At 40.6% G+C, this 23442-nt stretch overlaps 2 protein-coding genes across 2 annotated transcripts; both read left to right on the top strand.

Moving 5' to 3' along the window:
• Positions 1-1948: 1948 nt before the first annotated feature.
• Positions 1949-9789, top strand: KRT20 (keratin 20). Its single transcript, XM_044247981.1, has 8 exons — positions 1949-2353; positions 4864-4946; positions 6289-6445; positions 6723-6884; positions 7014-7139; positions 8051-8271; positions 9008-9045; positions 9564-9789. The coding sequence occupies exons 1-8, from the start codon at positions 1949-1951 to the stop codon at positions 9659-9661; spliced, it is 1290 nt and encodes a 429-aa protein (XP_044103916.1). The 3' UTR covers positions 9662-9789.
• Positions 9790-17473: 7684 nt separating this feature from the next.
• KRT12 (keratin 12) lies at positions 17474-23235 on the top strand. The gene is made up of 8 exons (XM_044247977.1): positions 17474-18088; positions 18465-18547; positions 19723-19879; positions 20747-20908; positions 21007-21132; positions 21265-21485; positions 22406-22476; positions 23144-23235. Exons 1-8 carry the CDS (start codon positions 17474-17476, stop codon positions 23233-23235), a joined length of 1527 nt encoding a protein of 508 aa, XP_044103912.1.
• The last annotated feature ends 207 nt before the right edge of the window (positions 23236-23442 follow it).

Raw genomic sequence — 23442 nt, forward strand, 5'->3', positions numbered from 1 at the left:
TCGGGCTGTCTGCTCAACGGGGAGCCTGCTTCTCCCTCTCTCTCTGCCTGCCTCTCTGCCTACTTATGACACTCTCTCTCTGTCAGATAAATAAATAAAATCTTTTAAAAAAAAAAAAAGATATGTCTCCAAACGCAAAGGAAACAAAAGCAAAAATAAACTTTTGGGACTTCATCAAAATCAAAACCTTCTGCACAGCAAAGGAAACAGTCAAGAAAACAAAGACGCAACCCACAGAATGGGAGAAGATATTTGCAAATGACGGTACAGACAAAAGGTTGATATCCAGGATCTATAAAGAACTCCTCAAACTCAACACACACAAAACAGATAATCATATCAAAAAATGGGCAGAAGATATGAACAGACACTTCTCCAATGAAGACATACAAATGGCTATCAGACACATGAAAAAATGTTCATCATCACTAGCCATCAGGGAGATTCAAATTAAAACCACATTGAGATATCACCTTACACCAGTTAGAATGGCCAAAATTAGCAAGACAGGAAACAACGTGTGTTGGAGGGGATGTAGGGAAAGGGGAACCTTCATACATTGTTGGTGGGAATGCAAGTTGGTGCAGACACTTGGGAGAACAGTGTGGAGATTCCTCAAGAAATTAAAAATAGAGCTTCCCTATGACCCTGCAATTGCACTACTGGGTATTTACCCCAAAGACACAGATGTAGTGAAAAGAAGGGCCATCTGTACCCCAATGTTTATAGCAGCAATGGCCACGGTCGCCAAACTGTAGAAAGAACCAAGATGCCCTTCAACCGACGAATGGATAAGAAAGATGTGGTCCATATACACAATGGAGTATTATGCCTCCATCAGAAAGGATGAATACCCAACTTTTGTAGCAACATGGATGGGACTGGAAGAGATTATGCTGAGTGAAATAAGTCAAGCAGAGAGAGTCAATTATCATATGGTTTCACTTATTTGTGGAGCATAACAAATAGCATGGAGGACAAGGGGCGTTAGAGAGAAGAAGGGAGTTGGGGGAAATTGGAAGGGGAGGTGAACCATGAGAGACTATGGACTCTGAAAAACAATCTGAGGGGTTTGAAGGGGCGGGGGTGGGAGGTTGGGGGAACCAGGTGGTGGGTATTAGAGAGGGCTCTGATTGCATGGAGCACTGGGTATGGTACAAAAACAATGAATACTGTTATGCTGAAAATAAATTTAAAAAATATATATGAAAAAAAAGAAGTCTGGCATTTTAAAAAAGCCTTTATTTTTATCTTGTTTGTCTGTTGAAGGAATGTAGATTCTTTAACATTAAACATAATTCAACAGTAAACAACCCTCTTTATAATTGCAAAAAAAAAAAAGGATACAAACTTTCAGCTTTAGGATGAGTAAGGTCTGAGGATCTAATGTAAAATATGGTGACTACAGTTGATAATGCTGTACTGTACACTAGAAATTTACCAATAAAGAATAGAACTTAAATGTTCTCACCAAAAAGAAAAAGACAAATAGATTTTAAAACATTGTTCTTGATCACCAGTGTAACTATTATGAACTCACATCTGTCTTTTTAGGAACCTAAATTATTCAGAGCATTTGCCAATATTCTTTATGTGTATATTAGAACAAAAAAAAATCTCCCAAGGCAGGTGCATAGGCTAAAAGAATATATCTTCCTGGTTTCCTTTTGTTGCCTCTGTTTAAAAAAAGGACTAGCCCCTGAGAAAAGCCTCCAAGAAATGCCTCTAGTGGTAATTTCTGGAATGAAATTAAATAGACTGCTGTACAAAGGGAAAAAGAAAATACAAAGCAAGGTACTGTAGACAGTGGTGTCAATCCAAAGGTGAGAGGTCAGCAGAGGAGGTGTTTCTTTCCTCGGAACTCTATAAAAGGTCAGCTCATCCACCACCAGGAGACAGACTGTTCCAGCCATCCAGAAGCTACAGGTGCTCCCTCCTCAAATCCCCAATGGAATTCACTCAGAGAAGCCTCCACAGAGGTCTGAGTTCCTCCTCACAGGGCCCTGCAATCAGCGTGAGCGGCTCCATACATAGGAAGGGGGCCATGCAGCACCTTGCAGCTGCACCCAGCGTCTATGGGGGAGCTGGAGGTCAGGGCATCCGCATCTCGAACTCCAGACATATGATGAGCTATGGGGGTGATCCCTCCGGTGGAGACCTGTTTGTTGGTAATGGGAAGATGACCATGCAGAACCTAAATGAACGCCTAGCAAACTACCTAGCGAAAGTGCAGTCCCTGGAAAAGTCCAACGCCAAACTTGAATTGCAGATTAAGCAGTGGTATGAAACAAACACGCCCAGCACCAGGGACCACCTTGCGTATTACCAACAAATAGAAGAGCTGCAAAATCAGGTAAGGGATGACTCCGGTGTTTTTTACTCCACTGTTGGGCTGCAGGATATATGCCAAGAGGGCATATATGGCACGTGGGCCCAAACGGATATTATAAAGCAATTGGGCTGAAATGCTACATCTATAAAAATGGTGCATTCTACCATCTACTGTTAGTGCTGGAGTAGCTGAATATATAATTGGATGACTGTAAATATTTTTTTCACTTTTAAAATCTAATTACATGGAAAACAAGAAAATATAATCTGTATTTTTGTCACAGTTTACCAGGACAAGTCTAAATGGATAATAAACTTTTTTTTTTCTGTAAAGAGCTAAAATTTTTATGTGATTATAAATCTTGGGGTTTTTTTCACCCAGTTCTCATTAACTTTTGAATTCCCAGTCAACTTAGAGATGTTCCTCCTTTAATTTATATAAATAGCGTAAAATAAGTATTAAGATACTGTATCATAAATTTCAACGACAAAGTGATCCAGGGTGGAAATAAGGGGAAGGGAAATAGGTATTAATGACATCCAGACTTTTTTAAAGATTTATCTATATTTGAGGGGCACCTGGATGGCTCAGTTGGTTAGCGTCTGCCTTTGCCTCAGGTCATGATTCTAGATTCCTGAGATCGAGCCCCAGCTGGGCTCTCTGCTCAGCAGGGAGCCTGTTTCTTCCTTTGCCTGTCACTCTGCCTACTTGTGCACACACACACTCACTCTCTGTGTGTGTGTGAAATAAATAAATAAAATATTTTTTTAAAAAATTCATTTATTTTTGAGCAAGAGAGAGAGAGCAGGGGGAGAGGCAAAGGGAGAGGGAGAGAGAATATCAAGAAGACTCTCCACTGAGGACGGATCCCTATGTAGGGCTCAATCCTAGGACCCTGAGATCATGACCTGAGCCAAAATCAAGAGTCAGCTGCTTAAAGGACTGAGCCACCCAGGCACCTGAATGACATGCAGATTTTTAAATGCCCTGTTTAATGATCTCACCATCACCATCATCAAAGCAGTTCAGAAACCACTTCTACAATAACAAGATGTTCTATTGCCCCCAGTTCAAATTTGTTGCAATCATATCACAACCTACTCCCACGAAGGTGGAGTTCTGTTTTATCAATCACATGCAATAAAGGAAGTGAACTTTGCTCCCAATTGAAAAGTCCAGATATGACAGGGGCATTTTCTCTTTCAATTTCTTATCTAATCAAGGAAAGAATCCCTTCCATTTCTATTTTAACATTCATATTCCTTTAGAGCAAAGACCACTTCCTTACCAGCAAGTCTCTTTTTCTTGCATTTTTATTAGACATCAGTGCAATCTGAACGAGGTTCCACTGGAAGTTATTTTGGGGGTTTCAGAAACTAGGAGGAGGTGAGGCAAAGGTGTCTAAATTGTCTTTCTACCAAGAGGTCATTCTTCTCGGGCTCCCACTAAAAACGTTCAAAACCAGCAAACCATTCTTCCCTGTCTCATGATTCCTGTTTCTGAATCTATTTTGGATCAGCCCAAACACATAGACACAGCCGTCTATTCCATTTAGGCAGGCAGACTCAGTCTATGAGAGCAGCTCTCTCCGGGACTGGATCTGCTGAAAGAGACATGTCACTGTAATACCTTCTACAAGCAGACAAGATCCATACGCATCATAGAAAACTCACCCATTAGGGTAATCCCATTTTTAAGATCAAGGGCTTATCCATCCTGACAGCTCAGTGCCTAGCACAACGCTCACATAACAGGTGTCCATTCATTCAGTCAATATTTAGTACATACTAAGCGCTGGGCCCCGTGCTCGGCATCGAGGAATATGATGTTGAACATAATGTGATTTAGGGGGAAACAAACACAGACAAAGGCAGCATATATACCACAGAGAGGGATAAATAATACCAAGAAGGGTTATGTAGGGCAATGAGAACACAAGCAGTTCATCTAATTCTGTCTCGAGGAAATCACTGAGGCTTCCTTGAAGCAATGATGTCTAAGGCGAGATGTGGAAGAGAAGCAGTTCACCAAGTGAGAAGGGCTAACGAGAATATTCTAAGCAGAATTTTCTAAGAAGAATCAAAGGGAAGCCACTCAATAAAGTTTGATGGCTCAAGTTGAATGAAACTTTCCTTTTATAAAACCGTTAAGTTCACTAAACCCTGGAGACCAGAGTTATATTTTATGACTCCACTATGTTAAATGGCCATATCATAACTCTTCCCATTTTCTTTTTTTTTTTAAGATTTTATGTATTTATTTGACAGACAGAGATCACAAGTAGGCAGAGAGTGAGAGGAGGAAGCAGGCTCCCTGCTAAGCAGAGAGCCCGATGAGGGGCTCCACCCAGGACCCTGGGATCATGACCTGAGCTGAAAGCAGAGGCTTTAATCCACTGAACCACCCAGGCTTGGAAATTCTTGAAATGAACATCATCTTTGATAGAATAGTGTTTGTATCTGAGGACCGCACTCGATCATGTGAAACTCCTGTCTGGTTGAAAATGTCATTCTTTCTCATATACTTTCCAGATTAAAAAGGTACAACTGGAAAATGCGCATTGTGTCCTACAAATTGATAATGCCAGATTGGCTGCTGAGGACTTCAAGATGAAGTAGGTTCTAACACCATGGTAAACCTTCCTGAAAAAGGATTCCTTTTAGTAGCCCTTCATGATACTCAGCTTTCCACACTCTTGTTGGTAAAGGAGCTACCTTAAGTACTTTCAGAATCTGGGAGTCTGAAGGATGTTAAGAGCTATCTGTTCCAACCTAGCACTCAAGGCTACACTTATCTCTCCCACATTCCTAAGATTTTGTCACCCACTGTGAAACTGAACACCTCCAGTAACTACTCTTGTTTTCACTGGTTAGCTCTGGTTGCTATAACGTTCTATTTTAGTAACCCTACATCTACCTTCCCACCCATTGAATCTAATTCTGCCCTCTGGAGTAATACTAAAGCAATACAAAACTCCCCTTCTGCAGTAGGGCCCTTCTGTTATCTAAAGCGAGTCCTGTGTTTACGTGTGATGATTCTCCGACTGACTCATCCGTACTCCTTCAAGTGCCTGAGAGTGTATGGACCAAGTTCTAGGGGGTGACCTTTGATACCTCTAAGTTTGCTGGTGTTTTATAACAAAGTCTGACAAACCAAAGAACTAAGACAACAATTAAACCAGCTCAGACTGTGTTCACTCTCTTGGAACCATATCACGCTACATGTGATCACAGCTGTTCCTCATAAATGGCCCCTATGCTAGGGTTTTCCCATTCTGAATGTGTACAATGCCTTGGTACTAAAATGTCTTTTGTGGTTTTGAAGGGTAGCATTCGAATGCTACAAGGGATCAAAAAGAAGGAAATGGGAAAGCAGGTCCGAAGATTAAAGCAGTAAACATTCATTAATTCCAGTTTTACTAAGTCAGCACCTGAATGTTCCATTGCATTATCATTTTTTAAAGCTTTGCTACTTTAATAAAAATGAGAGTATATGAGATCGTAGGGGAGAATCATGAATTCTTTGAGATAATTCACTTTGGATGCATCTGCTTACAAAATAATAAAAATAAACTGATCCTGTGCATTCACTAAGTAAATCTAACCATTGCTTAATATCAAAAATGAGAATCCTTTGCTGACACATTAATTAAAGAAAAATATTTTTTATTTCTTTTAAAATATATTCTGGAATTTAGAAACTTTTAAGAGTTATTTCAGATTGCTTTTTTTTTTTTTTTTTTTTACCAATCACTCCAAATTAGAAAGATTATATTATGGAACAAATTATCTGATTCCTAGGTTCTCATGAACATTTTTGGAATGCATAAAGAGGGACACAATGTATTGAAATCGATCCTTATATACCACATAAAAATATCTCATTATATTAAGACGCTCTCTTCTATAATAGTTTCAAAAGGACTCAACTATCTCTGCATACCAATTAATTCACAGGTATGAGACTGAAAGGGCGCTACACCTCACAGTGGAGGGTGATATCCGAGGCCTGAACAAGGTCTTGGGTGATCTATCCCTAACTAGAACAGACTTGGAGATTCAAATTAAAGAACTGAGTAAAGACCTGGATAATCTCAAAAAAGAACATCAGGAGGTAAGGAAGTATTCGGAAGTGATGTTGGGAATGACAGAATGACTCTAATAATGATAACTGATGGGGACAGGTTGGTAAAGAAAGTAACCATAATAATGGTGTGAGCAGTCAGGGTTCAATGATGGAGTCATCCCTGGACTAGCATAAGCCCTACCTAAGTTACTGTCTTTCTTTTTCACTCGTCTCCAATGAAGGAAGCCCTAAGACTTTTAGCTTTTCTGCTCAGACTCATGTGAGAACATGCTTCAGACTATAATCAGGATGTTCCCTCTTGCAGGAAGTGGACAGCCTACGGAAACACCTGGGCAACACTGTCAGTGTAGAACTGGATGCTGCCCCAGGCCTGAACCTTGGCACCACCATGAATGAAATGAGGCAGAAGTATGAAGTGATAGCCCAGGAGAACCTTCAGAAGGCCAAAGAGCAGTTTGAGAAACAGGTAATAGCGTAATTCCAAAGGGTAAGCAAATGTATAGATACGGTCCTTTAAAAAAAAAAAAAAAAAAAAAGATAACTCATTTTCTTTACTTTCTCTCTGTACTCATTTTTTTTTTTTTTGGAACTTTAGACTCAAGCGCTGCAGCAGCAAGTCACACTGAGCAATGAAGAGTTAAAAGAAACTGAGGCTCACGTAAAGGAGCTGAGACGCACCTACCAGAACCTGGAGATAGAACTGCAGTCCCTTCTCAGTCTGGTAAAGCACGTCTAACTTCCCACTCTCAATGCAGTGTGTGCTTACTGAGTGCCTGTGTGAAGAAGTCTGGAGATGCAGAAACCTCTAGGAAATAACCCCTCTTCCCTGCAGAGTTGGCAGGGAAACAGGCCAAAACAGTGATTATAATTAAAACACAGAAAGAAATCCAGGACAAGAGTAATGTGCAGCAGGGATGCAGGGGAACAAGGAGATCTGGAAGACTTCACACGGAGAGTGGCCTTTCAACTAGATGGGAAAACCTGAGATGACTCTGTAGTTGGAGAAGAGAGCTAAAGACATCCCAGACTAAGCAGATCAGTCAGCTCCTGAAGGAATGATGCTATGTAACAACCCCCAAATCACAGTGGCTTACCACAACACTACATCCATCACAGGTTGGCTGCAGCTCTGCTCCGTGACATTTCCACTCCAGGGGTAAGGCTGAGGGAAGAGACCCTGGCCAGGGCATGCCAGCGCTGTAGCAGAAAGAAAAGAGCAATGGGCAGACCACGTGACAGCTCCTAAAGCTTCTCCTCAGAAAAGGCATTTATCAATTTCACCTGGATTTCATTAGTCCAAGAAAGTCACATGACCAAGCCTGGTGTCCATGGGATGAGGAAATCTAATCCTCCCCTTGGAGGGAGGAATCACAGGGAGAGGAGGCAAATACTGAGAACAAGAATACAATACACAAGTGAGAGAACAGTGACTGTGAAGCTAAAAACAAACAAAAGAGCCCTAGAGGTCATAGCAGCTGGCTTGAGTTTGCCTGGATGGAAAGAGTGGGATAAAGCTAGAAATGGGAATCGTGCCCACAGTGACCAGCTGTGGGAATTCCCCTCAAAGAAATTAAAATCAAACCACCTCTTAAGTCTTCAACTAAGAAACATTTATTTTTCTTGTTCTTATAGAAAGAAACTTTGGAGCACACACTAGAGGACACCAAAGATCGTTACAGTAGAAAACTGGCCACCATCCAGGGAGTAATGGACAACCTAGAAGACCAGCTGGTGCAGATTAGGAAGGATACAGAACGCCAGAGCAATGAATACAATATCCTCCTTGACATAAAGAGCCGGCTTGAGCAGGAAATTGCTACTTACCGCCGCCTTCTGGAAGGAGATGTCATCAAGTAAGGCTCTTAGAATCAAGGGATACGTGCCAGGGTCTATGCTGTGCTATACCCTGTCACTCATTCCCCAGCACCAGTGCAATCCCTAGCACAAAAGCAATTACACACACACCACCAACAACAAAACAAAAATATACCAAAAGTACACCCAGCCCCAAAATACCAGGTATAGCCTTTGTACTTGAGGTCATGTGTAGGGCTGACTTAGAAGATACACAGTCAGCAAACGATACAGATTGTGCTTTTGCTAATTTTTATAATTAATACATAATTGGAAGTACAATAACTTTTAAAAATTCTCCTTGAGAGGTCACGAAATGAAGAACAGGTTTGTGGGAGTCAGTTTGAGAATCATTAGTGTTGCCACAGCAACTGTCTTCAACTACCACACCCAAGAAACTCAGTAAGAGAACATAAGATTTAAACCTCCACTGTAATTTTGTTATTTTAATTACAAAAGCTTCTAGTATAGCATAAACAGGTCAGCTTTGAAACTATATATATACATATATATGTATATATATATCAAACTGAAAAGTAAGAAACTCAAGTTCAAAGTAACAAGCATGGTAAGAGTGGAAAAAATACAAACACAGCATTAAGACACACATCACACAGACTTTATTTTGAAACAGAAAAGGCAGGACAGTCCTTCATTTGCAACACGGCAATAACATCTTTTCCTGTTTCTTTTTCTCTTTTTTTTTCTTTTTCTCTTCTTTAAAAAAAAAAACAGAACTACAGAAGATGACTTAAGCATCTCAGAGGAGAAAGGTAAGTATTCTAATTTCACGTGTTTTCTGTGAGACTGATTCCTCACTCAGTCCTTACCACTTATCAAATGACACTGGTGAAAAGTAAAGAGAGATTAGTTCGCAGGAGAGCAGATATTACCGTAGGGATTTTGAAAATCAGGTGCATTACATAAAGAAACCCCAACATGGGAAGTTTGTCACACTCCCACAACAGTGTGATTTTCTTGGTCCAAGCTATTACTGTCCTGAGACATCCTGGGATCCTGAAAAGGGAAGGGGGGGGAATGAAAAAGTACAGTTGGCTTAATTCAATAATATTTCTCTTTGGGGAGGGAGCAGAAAATTTATGAATTGGGGGGCAGTGGCATACTTTCTGCATTTATTTATTAACTGAACAAGATTATTTAAGAAAAAGAATGGGTTTCTTTTTCTTTCAAGAAAAAAAATGTATAAGATAATAAAGATTTAGAGTTGAATATTATACACTAGCAGAATCATGTTCCCAAGTTAACATTTTATACTTAAACCCAAACTCAGATATAAAGAGAAAAAGGAAGATCAGGACAGTCGTGCAAGAAGTGGTGGACGGCAAGGTTGTATCATATCAAACCAAGGAGGAGGAAGAAGATTTGTAAATGGCTGCCCAGAGATGCCGCTGAGGGTTTGAAAGAAACACAGCTGTAATTTCTGGTTGCTGTAAGACAGCTGCCATTAGACAGCGCCATTAGTGCTCTGTGGTAACCAGAAGTCGGGACAAAAGCCCATTGATCAGTCTCTGAAATTGAATATAAATTGTTTTACTCAAGAAGCTGCAAATCGCCTACAAAATGAAATCCAATGAGCACTAGATCATTTAAAATGTCATTACCACCATCTTCACCATGAAACACATTAATTATAAGCTAGAAATCACCTAACAGCAATTCGTTAATGTTCCTGAAAACTTCAACACACCTGAATTACACTAAACTTCACGGAGTAGAAGAGTCCCTAAAAACTGCAAATAAACTGCTCTAATTTTTCCTGTTTCTGAATTACAAAATCTCCATTCAGAGGCCCCTGGATTCTTAAATGAGTCAATTTCTTGGTTAATTTCATTGTATTTTTAATATTGGTACAATCCTGCTAGCTTTGAGTTACATCTACATTTTTTTCCATTGTCTCTGCTGCCTTTTAAAACTCAACTCAGCTTTTCAAATAATCTGGGAGTCAAGACTCCAATCACAAATGCTGAACAGAATAAGAATGAAGCACATTATGCCTGACGTGGAAGTAGATTAAATGCAAAATCAGTGAAATCCTTCTCAACGCCTAATTCTTCCCTTTATGACAATAAACCACATAAATCATCAGGTGTTCTCTTTCTTTATGGGGTGAATATGTGTTATAAAACATTTCTACCTATTTTTTTAAGAACAGCTTTAATGAGATATAATTCACACACTGTAAAATTCATCCTTGAAAAGTGCAAAATTCAGTGGTCTTCCACATATTCACAGGATTGCGCAACCATCACCACTGTCTAGTTTTAGGACATTTTCATCACTGAGAAAAAAAAAACCCAATAGGAGTCATCCTCCCTTTTCCCTTCCCCCCAGTTCTCCCACAATCCACTTCCTCTCTCCATGAATTTGCCTACTCCAGACATTTCTTACAAATGGAATCATACAATGTGTTCTTTTGGTTTTTTTGTTTGTTTGTTTTTTGTTTTTATATAACATTTTTTTCCAATTTATTTATTTTCAGAAAAACATTATTCATTATTTTTTCACCACACCCAGTGCTCCATGCAAGCCGTGCCCTCTATAATACCCACCACCTGGTACCCCAACCTCCCACCCCCCCCGCCACTTCAAACCCCTCAGATTGTTTTTCAGAGTCCATAGTCTCTCATGGTTCTTTTGTACAGAAATGTTCACAGCAGTATTACTCATAATAGTCCCAAAGTGGCAACAACTACAAATGTCCATCAACTGATCAAAGGATAAACAAAAGGAGGTATGTTCACACAATAGAGTATTATCTGGCAATAGAAAGAACAAAGTACGGATACATAATGCAACACGGATGAACCTTTAAAAAGCAATGCTTAGTGAGGAAAGTCGGACACAAAAAGATGCAGACTGTATTCCCACCCATTTTGCATTTCAGTGTGCAGTAACCACCTTGCAAACGTTTACAGGAAAAAATAAATTTGCCCTCTCTCATTGTATTTTAGTAAATTAAGAACTTGAATTTAAATTTTGATGTATAAGTTTTTAAGTAAATAGGATTTGAGTGTGATTATATTGAAAATAATGTTATTCATTTATGTATAATAACATCTATCATTTATTGAGCACTTACTATGTGCTAAGCACTATGCCAGACATTTTATATGCATTTCTCATTTAATCCTCACAGTAACTCCATGAAGTAGAAGCTATTAGACTGAATCATATAAACTTGCCAATATGTAATCAATTTTTACTTTAAAAAAATACTATTTCTGGGGCACCTGGGTGGCTCAGTGGGTTAAGTCTCTGCCTTCAGCTCAGGTCATGGTCTCAAGGTCCTGTGATCAAGCCCTGCATCGGGCTCTCTGCTCAAAGGGAGGCTGCTTCCCCCTCTCTCTCTACCTACTTGTAATACCTCTCTCTGTATCAAATAAATAAAATCTAAAAAAAATAGCTATTTCATATGGTTTGACTTTATTCTATTCTCCCCATTTTACAAATGAGGATTATATATGAAGACACGAAATATATATGAAGACTCCGAAAGTCAGAGTTACCAAGTAATGGAGGCAAGACTGAACCTTAGGACTGTTTGTCTAAAGTCATGATACCCTTTTAAGCAATTAATTACATGACAATTACAGAGTTACACCTGAAATGAGCATATCTCTCCTTACAGCATTTGCTGTTTTCTGACTGCCATTTTCACTAGCCAGAGACAACACCCAAAAGTCACAAATGTGGTCCAGCCAGCATCCCACAACTGGATTTACCATAACTTTTGTCAGAAGAAGTTATTATCTTCATCCATTCTCATTCTTTTGTTTTTTTAAGATTTTATTTATTTATTTGACATACACAGAGAGATCAGCAGTAGGCAGAGAGGCAGGCAGAGAGAGGGAGGGAAGCAGGCTCCCTGCTGAGCAGAGAGCCTGATGCAGGACTTGATCCCAGGACCCCAGGATCATGACCTGAGCTGAAGGCAGAGGCTTTAATCCACTAAGCCACCCAGGAACCCCCTTTGCTTTTCAAAGTAAAGAGGTTCACTCTTGTTTTTCTCTTAATTTCTTTCCAAGTCACTTTGGTTAGTCAACTGCTTTTAAAGATGTTAAGAACTTTTAGAAATGAATTATTTTTCTCCTACCAAAATACAGTGCTGAACAGTCTATAACCCCAACATGCAAATGCCAGAGACTGGATCTAATTAGTAAAAAAAAAAAAAAAAAAAACCCTGCAGGAAGTGGATTTGAAATTCACTAGGCATGGCCATCATCAATATGATAATTATTGCCTTTTGCCATAGACAATAATGACACTTTGTTCAAAAGCAGATTTTTTTTTAAGATTTTATTTATTTATTTGACAGAAAGAGAGATCACAAGTAGGCAGAGAGGCAGGCAGACGGAGAGAGGGAAGCAGGCTCCCTGCTGAGCAGAGGGCTCGATCCCAGGACCCTGGGATCATGACCTGAGCTGAAGGCAGAGGCTTTAACCCACTGAGCCACCCAGGCACCCCCAAAAGCAGATTATTTTTAACTGAATTTCCTATCATAAAAAATGAAAACTAATCCTTGCCTTTTAGTCAATCTCTAGTTTCTTCCAAGTAATCTTTCAAAGAAAGTAGATGAGGCCGTATGTACGGTTCTATCACTGGTTCTACCAGTAGTGACTGTGTGAAAGTAAAGTGTTATCTCTGCATCTATACTTCTTATACGAGCTAGTAAACCAGAACAGCATGATCCTATTTCTGACAGGTATACAGATCCATGGAAGATTCGTAGTCCTTTTTTTTTTTTTCCAATGTATTTATTTGACAGAGATCACAAGTAGGCAGAGAGGCAGGCAGAGAGTGGGGGGGAAGCAGGATCCCCACTGAGCAGAGAGCCCAATGTGGGGCTCCATCCCAAGACCCTGAGACCATGACCTGAGTCGAAGGCAGAGAGGCCCAACACACTGAGCCACCTTGGCGCCCCAGATTCGTAGTCCTTAAATGTAGGTCTTGTTATCACACATAGAATCATTATCAATAAATTTCATGACCTTATACAAAAATCATCAGTGCATAAGTGGACCCATCAAACTCAGAGAGAAACCCTAGAGGTGACACTAGATTGGAGAGAACTACTTTCTCTGGCCTTAATTAATTACAGCTACACAGAGCCTTGTAATATCTAAAAGGAATGCCATGGAATGATATAAAATCAAAACTTGACCAGTGGACACCCTCTGCTCTCATCCTCACGAAGTTGATGGCAGTCTCAAATAACAATTCCAACTTAAAGCATAGGTAGTGATTTTAATCTCCCTTCAAACATTTGTTTTCTCCCCTAGACTCACTTCTAAGATTCACCTTCCCAGGAAAGGGAAGATTCCAAGATTTCTTCTCCTTTCTCACCAGAGGCAACCCTCCCTGCCTTTGAGAACACTGAGCTCTGGAGTCCAGAACTCACCCTCAAGCATGACCACCAGAGTCTTTTTTCCTCCTCATTTCAAAAGCACAGCATAAAACGTCAGTAGCCCAATATTCTTTTACTCACAGGATCTTCAAATGTTATTGAAAGCAAAAGTGAAAGGTGTTAGGGACCCAGTGATCAGTAAATTTCAGGAAGTGGAAGATCTGCTTTAATGGAAAGAACTCAGGTGGAAAATCCTGTCATCAAAGAGCAGGAAACTAACCAATGTGACATGAGAAAATGGGCATATGTTTTACTTAATAAATCAAAAGATTTACAAATACCACATAAATAACTGTCTCTATCTTGAGTATTCTCTAAACTCTACAGAGAGAGGTCATGACTCTTGAGCAGTTCCCCCTTTCTCATTTTCCTCTGTGCCTAGACTTATATAATCACTTTACCACCAGATTGTATCTGTTTTCTATATTCCCACCCTCCTATATTTTTATAGCTGTCAGATAAAATTATTTTCACTTCTAAAAACTCTAAAATATAGGCTTTATTATTTAACTTATCCCTCCCTTCCAAAAAACAGTCACTGAAGAAGAAACATATCTCTTTTCAACTTCTGAAGTTGCAGTCCATTCATAATTGGATTCAGAATAAATCTTACTCAAAGCATACCAGCAAATTAGAGCAAAGTCACTCTCAAATGAAATGAATTTTAAATGACACATTCAAACTTATTAAGGATGAAGTTCTTTCAAGTGAAATAACTCCAGAAATACAAGGATGAAGCTCAGCCAAACACTAGGCTAAGACTCAGGATAAAAAAAAAAATTAACATAGTCCCTACCTGAGAAACTTACAGTCTAGGATGATAAATAATATGTATAGAAACATGAAAGAATAATACATAAACATAATGTATAGATACTGAGCAAAATTATTTAAAATGTACACATAGGCATCAGAGGTGGAAAGTATATATATTTCAGCACACAATCAGTTCCAAGTTCAAGAATTCAAGTTAATCATATTCCCATATTATGTGATGACACTAAGCTACAAGCTTGGATTGGGCACATCTCCTCAAGTCTGTAAGCAAGTAATAGCCTGTTTCATTTCTATGGCAATAATAATGGAATTATCCTTGAAGGCAGGGGAAGGGGGGTAATCCTGCTTAGAACTAATTAATGACCGTAATGTCAAGTTCCTATGCAGGAAGTACAAGCTGAACTAGTACTTTACATGATCTCTGACAATGTGGTTACATGTAAAAAGTACAACTAAAACTACATTTGCCCATGTATTTGTAGGATTTCATGGGTGGTGTCATTCTTTGGGTCTCAGCATGAACACTGAGAAACACAATTCAAGGAGAAAAGCAATTCAAGGAGACAAGCTAAGCTCCTGGTTGATGTACAGGGCAAAATCCAGTCTCAACTGAGGGGTCAGAGTGATGTTCTACTCTTTTCTGTTTTCACTGCAAGAAGCAGGGTTGTGTTGCCTATAAAAGGCACTGCAAACTGTATCCTATCTTCACCACCTCCTGGATGTGTGGTTTTAAATAAGTCATTTAACATCGTCAACCTCCGATTGCTTATTTGGAAAAATGGAAGCAAAGTATCCTACTTAAGAAGTGGCCACAAAGGATAAAGATAATGTCTGCTGTTTACCTAACCCGGTGTCCACAACATGGTAAGCACACTATCACTATCAGCAATTAGAACAAGGACAAGCTCAAACAAAACTCTTGTAATATACATTAAAGGAATCCTTGCTAAAAATTTCCATATGAGGCTGAGGTCCCTGGCATTTCCACTTAACATATTTCCATCTTCTCGAGAAATAAAACAAATGGATTATGGCATCTCTCATCAAGCTGAGTCTGCTTGATTGCTGCATCCTTTTTATATCTATTGTGAGTGAGAATACATAGTTTCTGTAAATGTCTTGCTTAAGATCCCTTTACTTAGAAAGCCCATTGGCGGGGCACCTGGGTGGCTCAGTGGGTTAAAGCCTCCACCTTCGGCTCCGGTCCTGGTCTGAGGGTCCTGGGATCCAGCCCCACATCAGGCTCTCTGCTCAGCGGAGAGCCTGCTTCCTCCTCTCTCTCTGCCTCTCTCTCTGTCTGCCTCTCTGCTCATTCGTGATCTCTGTCAAAAAAAAATAATAAAAAATATTTTTAAAAAATTTTTAAAAAGGGGGGTGGGGTTAGGACATTGGGGAGGGTAGGTGCTTTGGTGGGTGCTATGAAGTGTGTAAACCTGGTGATTCACAGACCCGTACCCCTGGGGATAAAAATATATGTTTATAAAAAATTAAAAATTTTTAAAAAAAAAAGAAATCCCATTGGCTTGCTCCTTGTGATGTGTATAGGCTGGGGGAAAATATGTCCCTTCATGTGTGTCCCTTCTACAGTAAGGTAGAAGGAAGCTGGAATTGGATTTCACTTGGGGTTCATCATTCCTGTCCCTGGAAAAATAAACAGATAGATGGATAGGGTCACACAGTTCTTCTGCTTGCCAGAATTGACACTGCGTATTCCCTAGAGAGGCCCAACACGGGCTTTGGGTACAACTCCTCTGCACTTGCCCCCACATCACCACGGGGCACGGCTAGCACCGGCTCAAGACTGTTCACAGGTTTAAAGTACCGGTCTCACTTTCTGGGAAGCTAGAGTCAAAGCAGAGAATATCTGGATATTAGAGTAGGAGACGGGGGTTGAGAGGGAGAGCAGTAATGGAATTTTAATATACAAAAAAATCAATTGCATTTTTATACATTAGCAATGCTGGGGGTTGAGCAGTGAATAATCAGACTCCTGATTTCACAGAGTTTACTAACAAGGTAATTCTCATGTAGAGGAAGAGCTGAATAATATAATATAATATAATATAATAATATTCTACATGATATTCTACTCAAAAACAGCATTTTTCAATGTTTAAGGGGTCCTCTTTCTGAATCAGAAAAAAAGAAACTATGTAACATCCTAATCCTAATCCAAGATTTTAAAATCCTTGAGCGCTCAAATTCCTCTATAAATCTGGAAAATGCAATTATTTCAAAGATTTTACTTATTTATTTGACAGAGAGAGCACGTGCATGCACAAGCAGGGTGAGCAGAAGAGGGAGAAGCAGGCTCCCCCCTGAGCAGGGAGCCCAAGGCAGGGCTCAATCCCAGGACCCTGAGATCATGACCTGAGCCAAAGACAGACGATCTACTGACCGAGCTACCCAGGCGCCCCCTGGAAAATGCAATTACCCCCCCCACCTTCGACCAGTGCATTTTATAACTGCTTCTGAAGCCATATTCCACTGGAATATAGACTAGATCATGGTCGGATGGTTTACATTCAGTTTTCTAAAGGAAAAAGTAGGAAATGTGAGTGAAGAACTTTAAGAAGCTCAAGGCTGAGGACGACGTACGATTAATTTACCCATTTAACAATCACTCATTGCTTTCCCACAGTGCATAAAACACTGGACAATGCAGAGAATACAAGCAATGGAATAAGCTGGAAGAGAAAATTTCTTGCGACAACCTATATCTACTCCACCCAGATTTCTTTTTCATATAACAAATATGTAATGGGCACAATTATTCAATTATTTCTATACTAATGAGTTTTCAGTATGTATAAATCATTTACTGGTTGAGCTGGTCAAAAAATGGGGGGAGGCATGATGTTTTGAGTGGAGAGAGTGAACTTTTCAACTGCAACACCCATTTCATGACCTATAAAAGGGCAACCTTTCTCCCTTGCTGACACTGCTTCCTCTCAGGTTGTGGCCCCCTTCCCTGGGCTGTGGATCTCTCAAGCAACACGATGTCTCTCTCAGTGCGCACCTCTGGGCTGCCCCGGCGGCTGTCTTCCCAGAGTGGGACATCAGGCAGAGCCAGGGGCACATCTGCTTCCCTTGTTGGCAGTAGCTATGGGGGGAGCACCTTTGGTTTTGGGGACAGCTGTGGGGGAGGCTTTTCTGCTGCTTCCATGTTTGGTTCTAGCTCTGGCTTTGGTGGTGGCTCTGGAATTTCCCTTGCAGGAGGTCTGGGCACTGCTTATGGGGGAACATTGGGAGGTGGCTCTGGAGCCCTGGGAGGTGGCTTTGGAGGCTTGGGAGGTGGCTTTGGAGGTCTGGGAGGTGGCTTTGGTGGCCTGGGAATTGGATTTGGTGGAAGCCCAGGAGGTAGTGGTGCTGTAGGTATTCTCTCTGGCAATGATGGAGGCCTTCTTTCCGGATCAGAAAAGGAAACCATGCAAAATCTTAATGACAGATTGGCTTCCTATCTGGATAAGGTTCGAGCTCTAGAAGAGGCTAATACTGAGCTAGAAAACAAAATCCGAGAATGGTATGAAACACGAGGATCTGGGACTGGAGACTCCGGGTCACAGAATGATTACAGTAAATATTATTCATTGATCGAAGACCTCAGGAATGAGGTAATGATGTGGTTTCTGCAGGGGCTTTGGGAGTTTTTTTCTTCTTTTTTGCTATTATAATATTTTACAGTGATAAACCATCTAAAACTTATGGTATTTTTCAATTTGGCTTTATCTGGAACAATTTCTCATCTCAAGATACTTAGTTTCATTTTATCACTTATCATAAAGTGACTGTATTTCCACTATCTTTCTGCAAAAAATGCTTCTCAATTTTTAAATTAAATACTGTAAATATTTTCTTATAAAAAGTTAAACTGCCTTAAATTCTTAATAAAATAGCATGTTAACATCACCTAAAAATTTCTTCTCAGGTGCACTTGTATAATACTGATATCTTACAAGCTCATTTTGTATGTTTCCCCCTATTTGCCAGATCATTTCTGCCAGCATTGGAAATGCCCAGCTCATCCTGCAGATCGACAATGCAAGACTGGCTGCAGAAGACTTCAGAATGAAGTGAGTAGAAAAGAAAAACTAATAATAATTGATGTGTCTCATCATTTATTCTTATTCCCCATTTTCCTGCCTTTGTTGATGGCAAATATTTTAAACCCTCTGCAGTACGTAGGCTCCACACATTTGTTTTGGTAAACTTACAATGGGCATTCTAGGAAGAAAGCAGATTCAAACACAGTTCACATTACAGGTCCTTAATTATAAGCTACTTATACTTAGGACTAGGATCACCACCATGCTTATAATTTGCTTTTGGGTCATAATGTAACATGATATTTACACCAATGTTCTAAACCACAATCTTCCATGTATCAAAATGAATTAATAATTTTTTTACCTAGAAGTGAAATTATCTTTTTCCTGATGACACACACCACTAAAATATTAACCACACATCTATTTTTATATTCCTTCCTCTTCTCCCATATTCCACCCTCCCACACATTAAGATAGAAACACAAGAGGCGCCCGGGTGGCTCAGTGAGTTAAAGCCTCTGCCTTCGGCTCAGGTCATGATCCCAAGGTGCTGGGATCGAACCCCGCACTGGGCTCTCTGCTCAGCAGGAAGCCTGCTTCCCTCTCTCTCTCTCTGCCTGCCTCTCTGCGTACCTGTGATCTCTGTCTGTTAAATAAATAAATAAAATCTTTTTTTTAAAAAAAAGGTAGAAATACTAATGCTCATTTTGCTGCACAAAACCTCCATGCAGGATATTGTACTGGTGATGATCCTCAGCCTATAAAATCTTGATAAAAGCTATTAGAGAAGTATCAAATCTTAAATTAAATCATGAATAACAGCTAAGCAAAAAAATTATTCATTTTCAACTGCTTTTAGGATTTCATCAGAAACTCCACCTGGAGAGCGGCTCTTAACTCTTTACAGCCAGGGCAGCCAGCCCAAGGGGAAACTGCCTCCTGGGATGCAGGGCTACTGAGGCTCATTGATGGGAGAGAAGTCTCATCTCACAACGTTTTCACTTCTCTCCAGCTGAGCAGTAAACTATTATGAAAAAAAGGAAAGAAAAATGTTAAAAAGGAAACAGAGCATCATACATTACAATGCTGCCACTTCTTCCTAATCACCCAGGACACAAAGCAACCCTGAAGATGATGGCAGGGGACTGATTCAAACCGGTACGTTTACTCCAAAAACTGTCTTTGTGCTTGGTTTTCAGGTATGAGAACGAGCTGGCCCTGCATCAGAGTGTGGAGGCCGATATCAATGGCCTGCGCCGGGTCCTGGACGAGCTGACCCTGGCCAGAGCTGACCTGGAGATGCAGATCGAGAACCTAACAGAAGAACTGGCCTACCTGAAAAAGAACCATGAGGAGGTAGGCAGATTTCTAAGCTGCTTCCCCCCCCCAATCCAAAAATTACAATTTCAAATTCACAAGTCTAGAGTTAGAACAAATAATGGAGGACACATGACACCCCTGTTAAATTGGCCATGTGTTTTGAATTTCTGGGTGTGTGTGTGTGTGGTGGTGGTGGCGGGTTTGAGGGAGGTTCCCACTGAAGTCTAACAGATTAGAGGTGCTTTCTGATTTTGTCGCTTTCATCGTTAGATAAGGACAACCAGAATTTCAATTGTCCAAATTCAGTAATTTCTAAACACATAGTATTTTTAAAGTTCAAAAACAGAAGCCTGTCAGTAATACATAATGTTATACACGTTTGAGAAACTGGTTATGCCCTGCGTAAAACACACAATGAACTCTGGCAAGCCACACAGTATAGCAAAGCCTGGCGTATGAACAGACATTAATCAAGACCCTGGCAATGGGCTTCTACAGAACTTTCTATTGGAAATCTACGGTACAAACAGTGTGCAAGCCTTGACACAGCTGCAGCCCCAAGTTGGCAGCTGTGGTTAAAACCCCACTGCATCTTTTCCACCAGGCTTTGCCTTCTGTGTAAAGGCCCTCCACCTCCAAGAAGCAGGGCCAGCCCACCCATTTGCCATAATAGGCACAGCCCCTAGGGCCCATGGTAAGTTTAGGGACCCAAGACAATGTGTAAGTTCTTTTAAATTAAAAGAAAAATTATGAATTTGTAGGTTTAAAAAAATTATTTTTAATGCATTGTGTCAGTCACCAACGTGGTCATAAAATATAACGTTTCATTTCTTTTCTGTTGGAAGAGACTCACGAAGGTTATAATGGGTCTCTGCGCCCCTCTCTTCCATTCGCTGTCCCCAGGAGCTCCAAAGCTTCCGGGCAGGCGGCCCAGGGGAGATCAGCGTGGAAATGGACGCTGCTCCGGCGGTGGACCTCACCAGGCTCCTCAACAACATGAGGGCGCAGTACGAAACCATCGCTGAGCAGAATCGTAAGGACGCAGAGGCCTGGTTCATTGAAAAGGTACCACAAACAAAAATAAAAGGCGTTGCCACAGTTGCAGAAAAGACCCACGGGAGGAGCATGCGCTCACATCCCTTTGCCCCTCTTTGCCGCGGCAGAGTGGGGAGCTCAGGAAGGAGATCAGCACCAACACGGAGCAGCTTCAGTCCAGCAAGAGCGAGATCACCGACCTGAGGCGCGCAGTGCAAAACCTGGAGATAGAGCTCCAGTCCCAGCTGGCCACGGTAGGGGGCGCACACAACAGCATCATTTCAACTTCCGAAGAAAACAGGCATCCACGCTGGTAAGGCCATTGGCCAGCTGCCTTCCTCTTAACAGTCCCCTCTGTTGTTCTGCCATTTCCCTCCCACGTGCAGAAGAAATCCCTGGAGGTCTCACTGGCCGAAGTGGAGGGCGACTACTGCGGCCAGCTGTCCCAGGTGCAGCAGCTCATCAGCAGTCTGGAGGAGCAGCTGCTCCAGGTGCGCGCGGACACCGAGCACCAGAACGCCGACCACCAGCGGCTGCTGGACGCCAAAGCCCGCCTGGAGCTGGAGATAGAGACCTACCGCCGCCTCCTGGACGGGGAGGCCCAACGGTGAATAGACAGGTTCAAATAGGTTGAAAAAACTTAAAAAAAAAAAAAAATAAATAACTTCAGTGGCTGACCAACTGTGGTCACCTGGTACACTTGGGGCAAAAGAAGTAAGGGTTCTTTTGCTGATGGAAAATACCCCATCTCCTAACAACATGCCTTAGATTTATTCAAGTTCTATACTTTGCAAAGCGCTGTCACCCATTATCTTACTTGATCATTCATAAAATGCTGGGATAATGGCACACAAACAGAGGCGAACCACTAATGAGCACTAGAGAAGTCCCCCATTAGGGTTCTGATATCAATGCCTCAATGCTAATAATGACACATCAAACAATAGCCACCCAAATCACCTCACAGCCTCCTACCATGAAAGTTCCCAAAGCAGGGGCGCTTGGGTGGCTCAGTGGGTTAAAGCCTCCGCCTTCAGCTCAGGTCATGATCTCAGAATCCTAGGATGGAGCCCCACATCGGGCTCTCTGCTCAGCAGGGAGCCTGCTTCCTCCTCTCTCTCTGCCTGCCTTTCTGCCTACTTGTGATCTCTGTCTGTCAAATAAATAAATAAAATCTTAAAAAATAATAATAATAATAATAAAAAGTAAGTTCCCAAAGCAGCAGCAGCCTGGAGTAGGGGAAGAGCCCAGGGCTATAAATCAGGAAATCTAAGTTCTGAGATCAGACCTTCCCTTAATTGCCAGTTTGCTTCACTTAGGGAGCCTGTTTTAGGCAAGGTTTGAAAACAAAGGTCCACTGCACTGATTACTCTCAGGGTGCATTATTTATTCTTTGTTCATCAAGAAATTTAGAATACCTTCTCTATTTAGTGATAGTTTTATGTACCCTGTTAGCTTCAATAGCAAACTATTTCTCCTCCTCCCAGAAAGCATCATGTGGTATCACCTCCCTTGTTTTCTTTACAGTGACGGTTTCGATGAAACTTTATATGTAACAGAGTCCAAACCTCAAACACAATCGATCGGTTCCTCTAAAGGTATGTAGATTCCCTAAGAATCACTTACAGTAAGTCAGAATCACACTTATTAATAACTAAAAGAAGATCTCTTGAATATTGCAGTGTTATTAATAATTTAAGGTATATTTGCATTCTGAGCCAAGAAAAAATATTTATGCATTCCTGCAGAAAAATGAGTAGACTGTACCGTAGTAAAACTTCTGGCAAACCCAGAAGAAAAACACTCTACTCTATGAAGAAGTGTTATAAGCATCATAACCACTTTTTAAATTAAAAAATATATATATATTTTCATTTCTGCATAAGATACTGAATATATTTCATTTTCACTAAATAAAATGCATTACTTTAGAATGCAAGAGTCACTTTTGAAAGTTTAAATTAGGGGCGCCTAGGTGGCTTAGTGGGTTAAAGCCTCTGCCTTCGGCTCAGGTCATGATCCCAGGGTCCTGGATCCTGGGAACCCCACATCGGGCTCTCTGCTTGGCAGGAAGCCTGCTTCCCTTCCTCTCTCTCTGCCTCTCTGTCTACTTGTGATCTCTGTCAAATAAATAATAAAATCTTTAAAAAAAAAAAAAAAAAGAAAGAAAAGAAAGTTTAAATTAGATGGATTCAATCTGCCAGTACCTCAACAATCAACTGTGAAACACTAACTCTTGCCCCTTTATTTCATTTTTATCTTTAGACCAAACTAAATCCCGGAAAATCAAGACAATTGTGCAGGAAGTGGTGAACGGTGAAGTGGTCTCATCTCAGGTTCAAGAAGAACTAATGTAAAATTTCACAAGATCTGCCCCATGTTTGGTTTCTTAGGAACAGGAAATTTACAAGTAGAAATTGTTCCTTTCAGAGTAAGATACTATATTAGTTCAATTATATTTTAGTCTGTTTCATTTTTCTTGGATTCTCTATTCACTTTGAGTCCTTTTTGCTCTTTAATTACAAGTCACAGTGGCCATATCGGTCTTTATAACAAACTAAAAT

Source organism: Neovison vison, chromosome 5 (genome assembly GCF_020171115.1).
Source record: "Neovison vison isolate M4711 chromosome 5, ASM_NN_V1, whole genome shotgun sequence".
Lineage (NCBI taxonomy): Eukaryota > Metazoa > Chordata > Mammalia > Carnivora > Mustelidae > Neogale > Neogale vison.

What these genes read in the sequence shown, in the direction of transcription:
- KRT20 (XM_044247981.1), top strand. Translation starts at nt 1,949, where the DNA reads ATGGAATTCACTCAGAGAAGCCTCCACAGAGGTCTGAGTTCCTCCTCA. An exon ending in GCTGAGGACTTCAAGATGAA is followed by an intron (nt 4,947 to 6,288) that starts GTAGGTTCTAAC and finishes ATTAATTCACAG; the next exon opens with GTATGAGACTGAAAGGGCGC. An exon ending in CTGGAAGGAGATGTCATCAA is followed by an intron (nt 8,272 to 9,007) that starts GTAAGGCTCTTA and finishes AAAAAAAAACAG; the next exon opens with AACTACAGAAGATGACTTAA.
- KRT12 (XM_044247977.1), top strand. Translation starts at nt 17,474, where the DNA reads ATGTCTCTCTCAGTGCGCACCTCTGGGCTGCCCCGGCGGCTGTCTTCC. An exon ending in TCGAAGACCTCAGGAATGAG is followed by an intron (nt 18,089 to 18,464) that starts GTAATGATGTGG and finishes CCTATTTGCCAG; the next exon opens with ATCATTTCTGCCAGCATTGG. An exon ending in AGGCCTGGTTCATTGAAAAG is followed by an intron (nt 20,909 to 21,006) that starts GTACCACAAACA and finishes TTGCCGCGGCAG; the next exon opens with AGTGGGGAGCTCAGGAAGGA.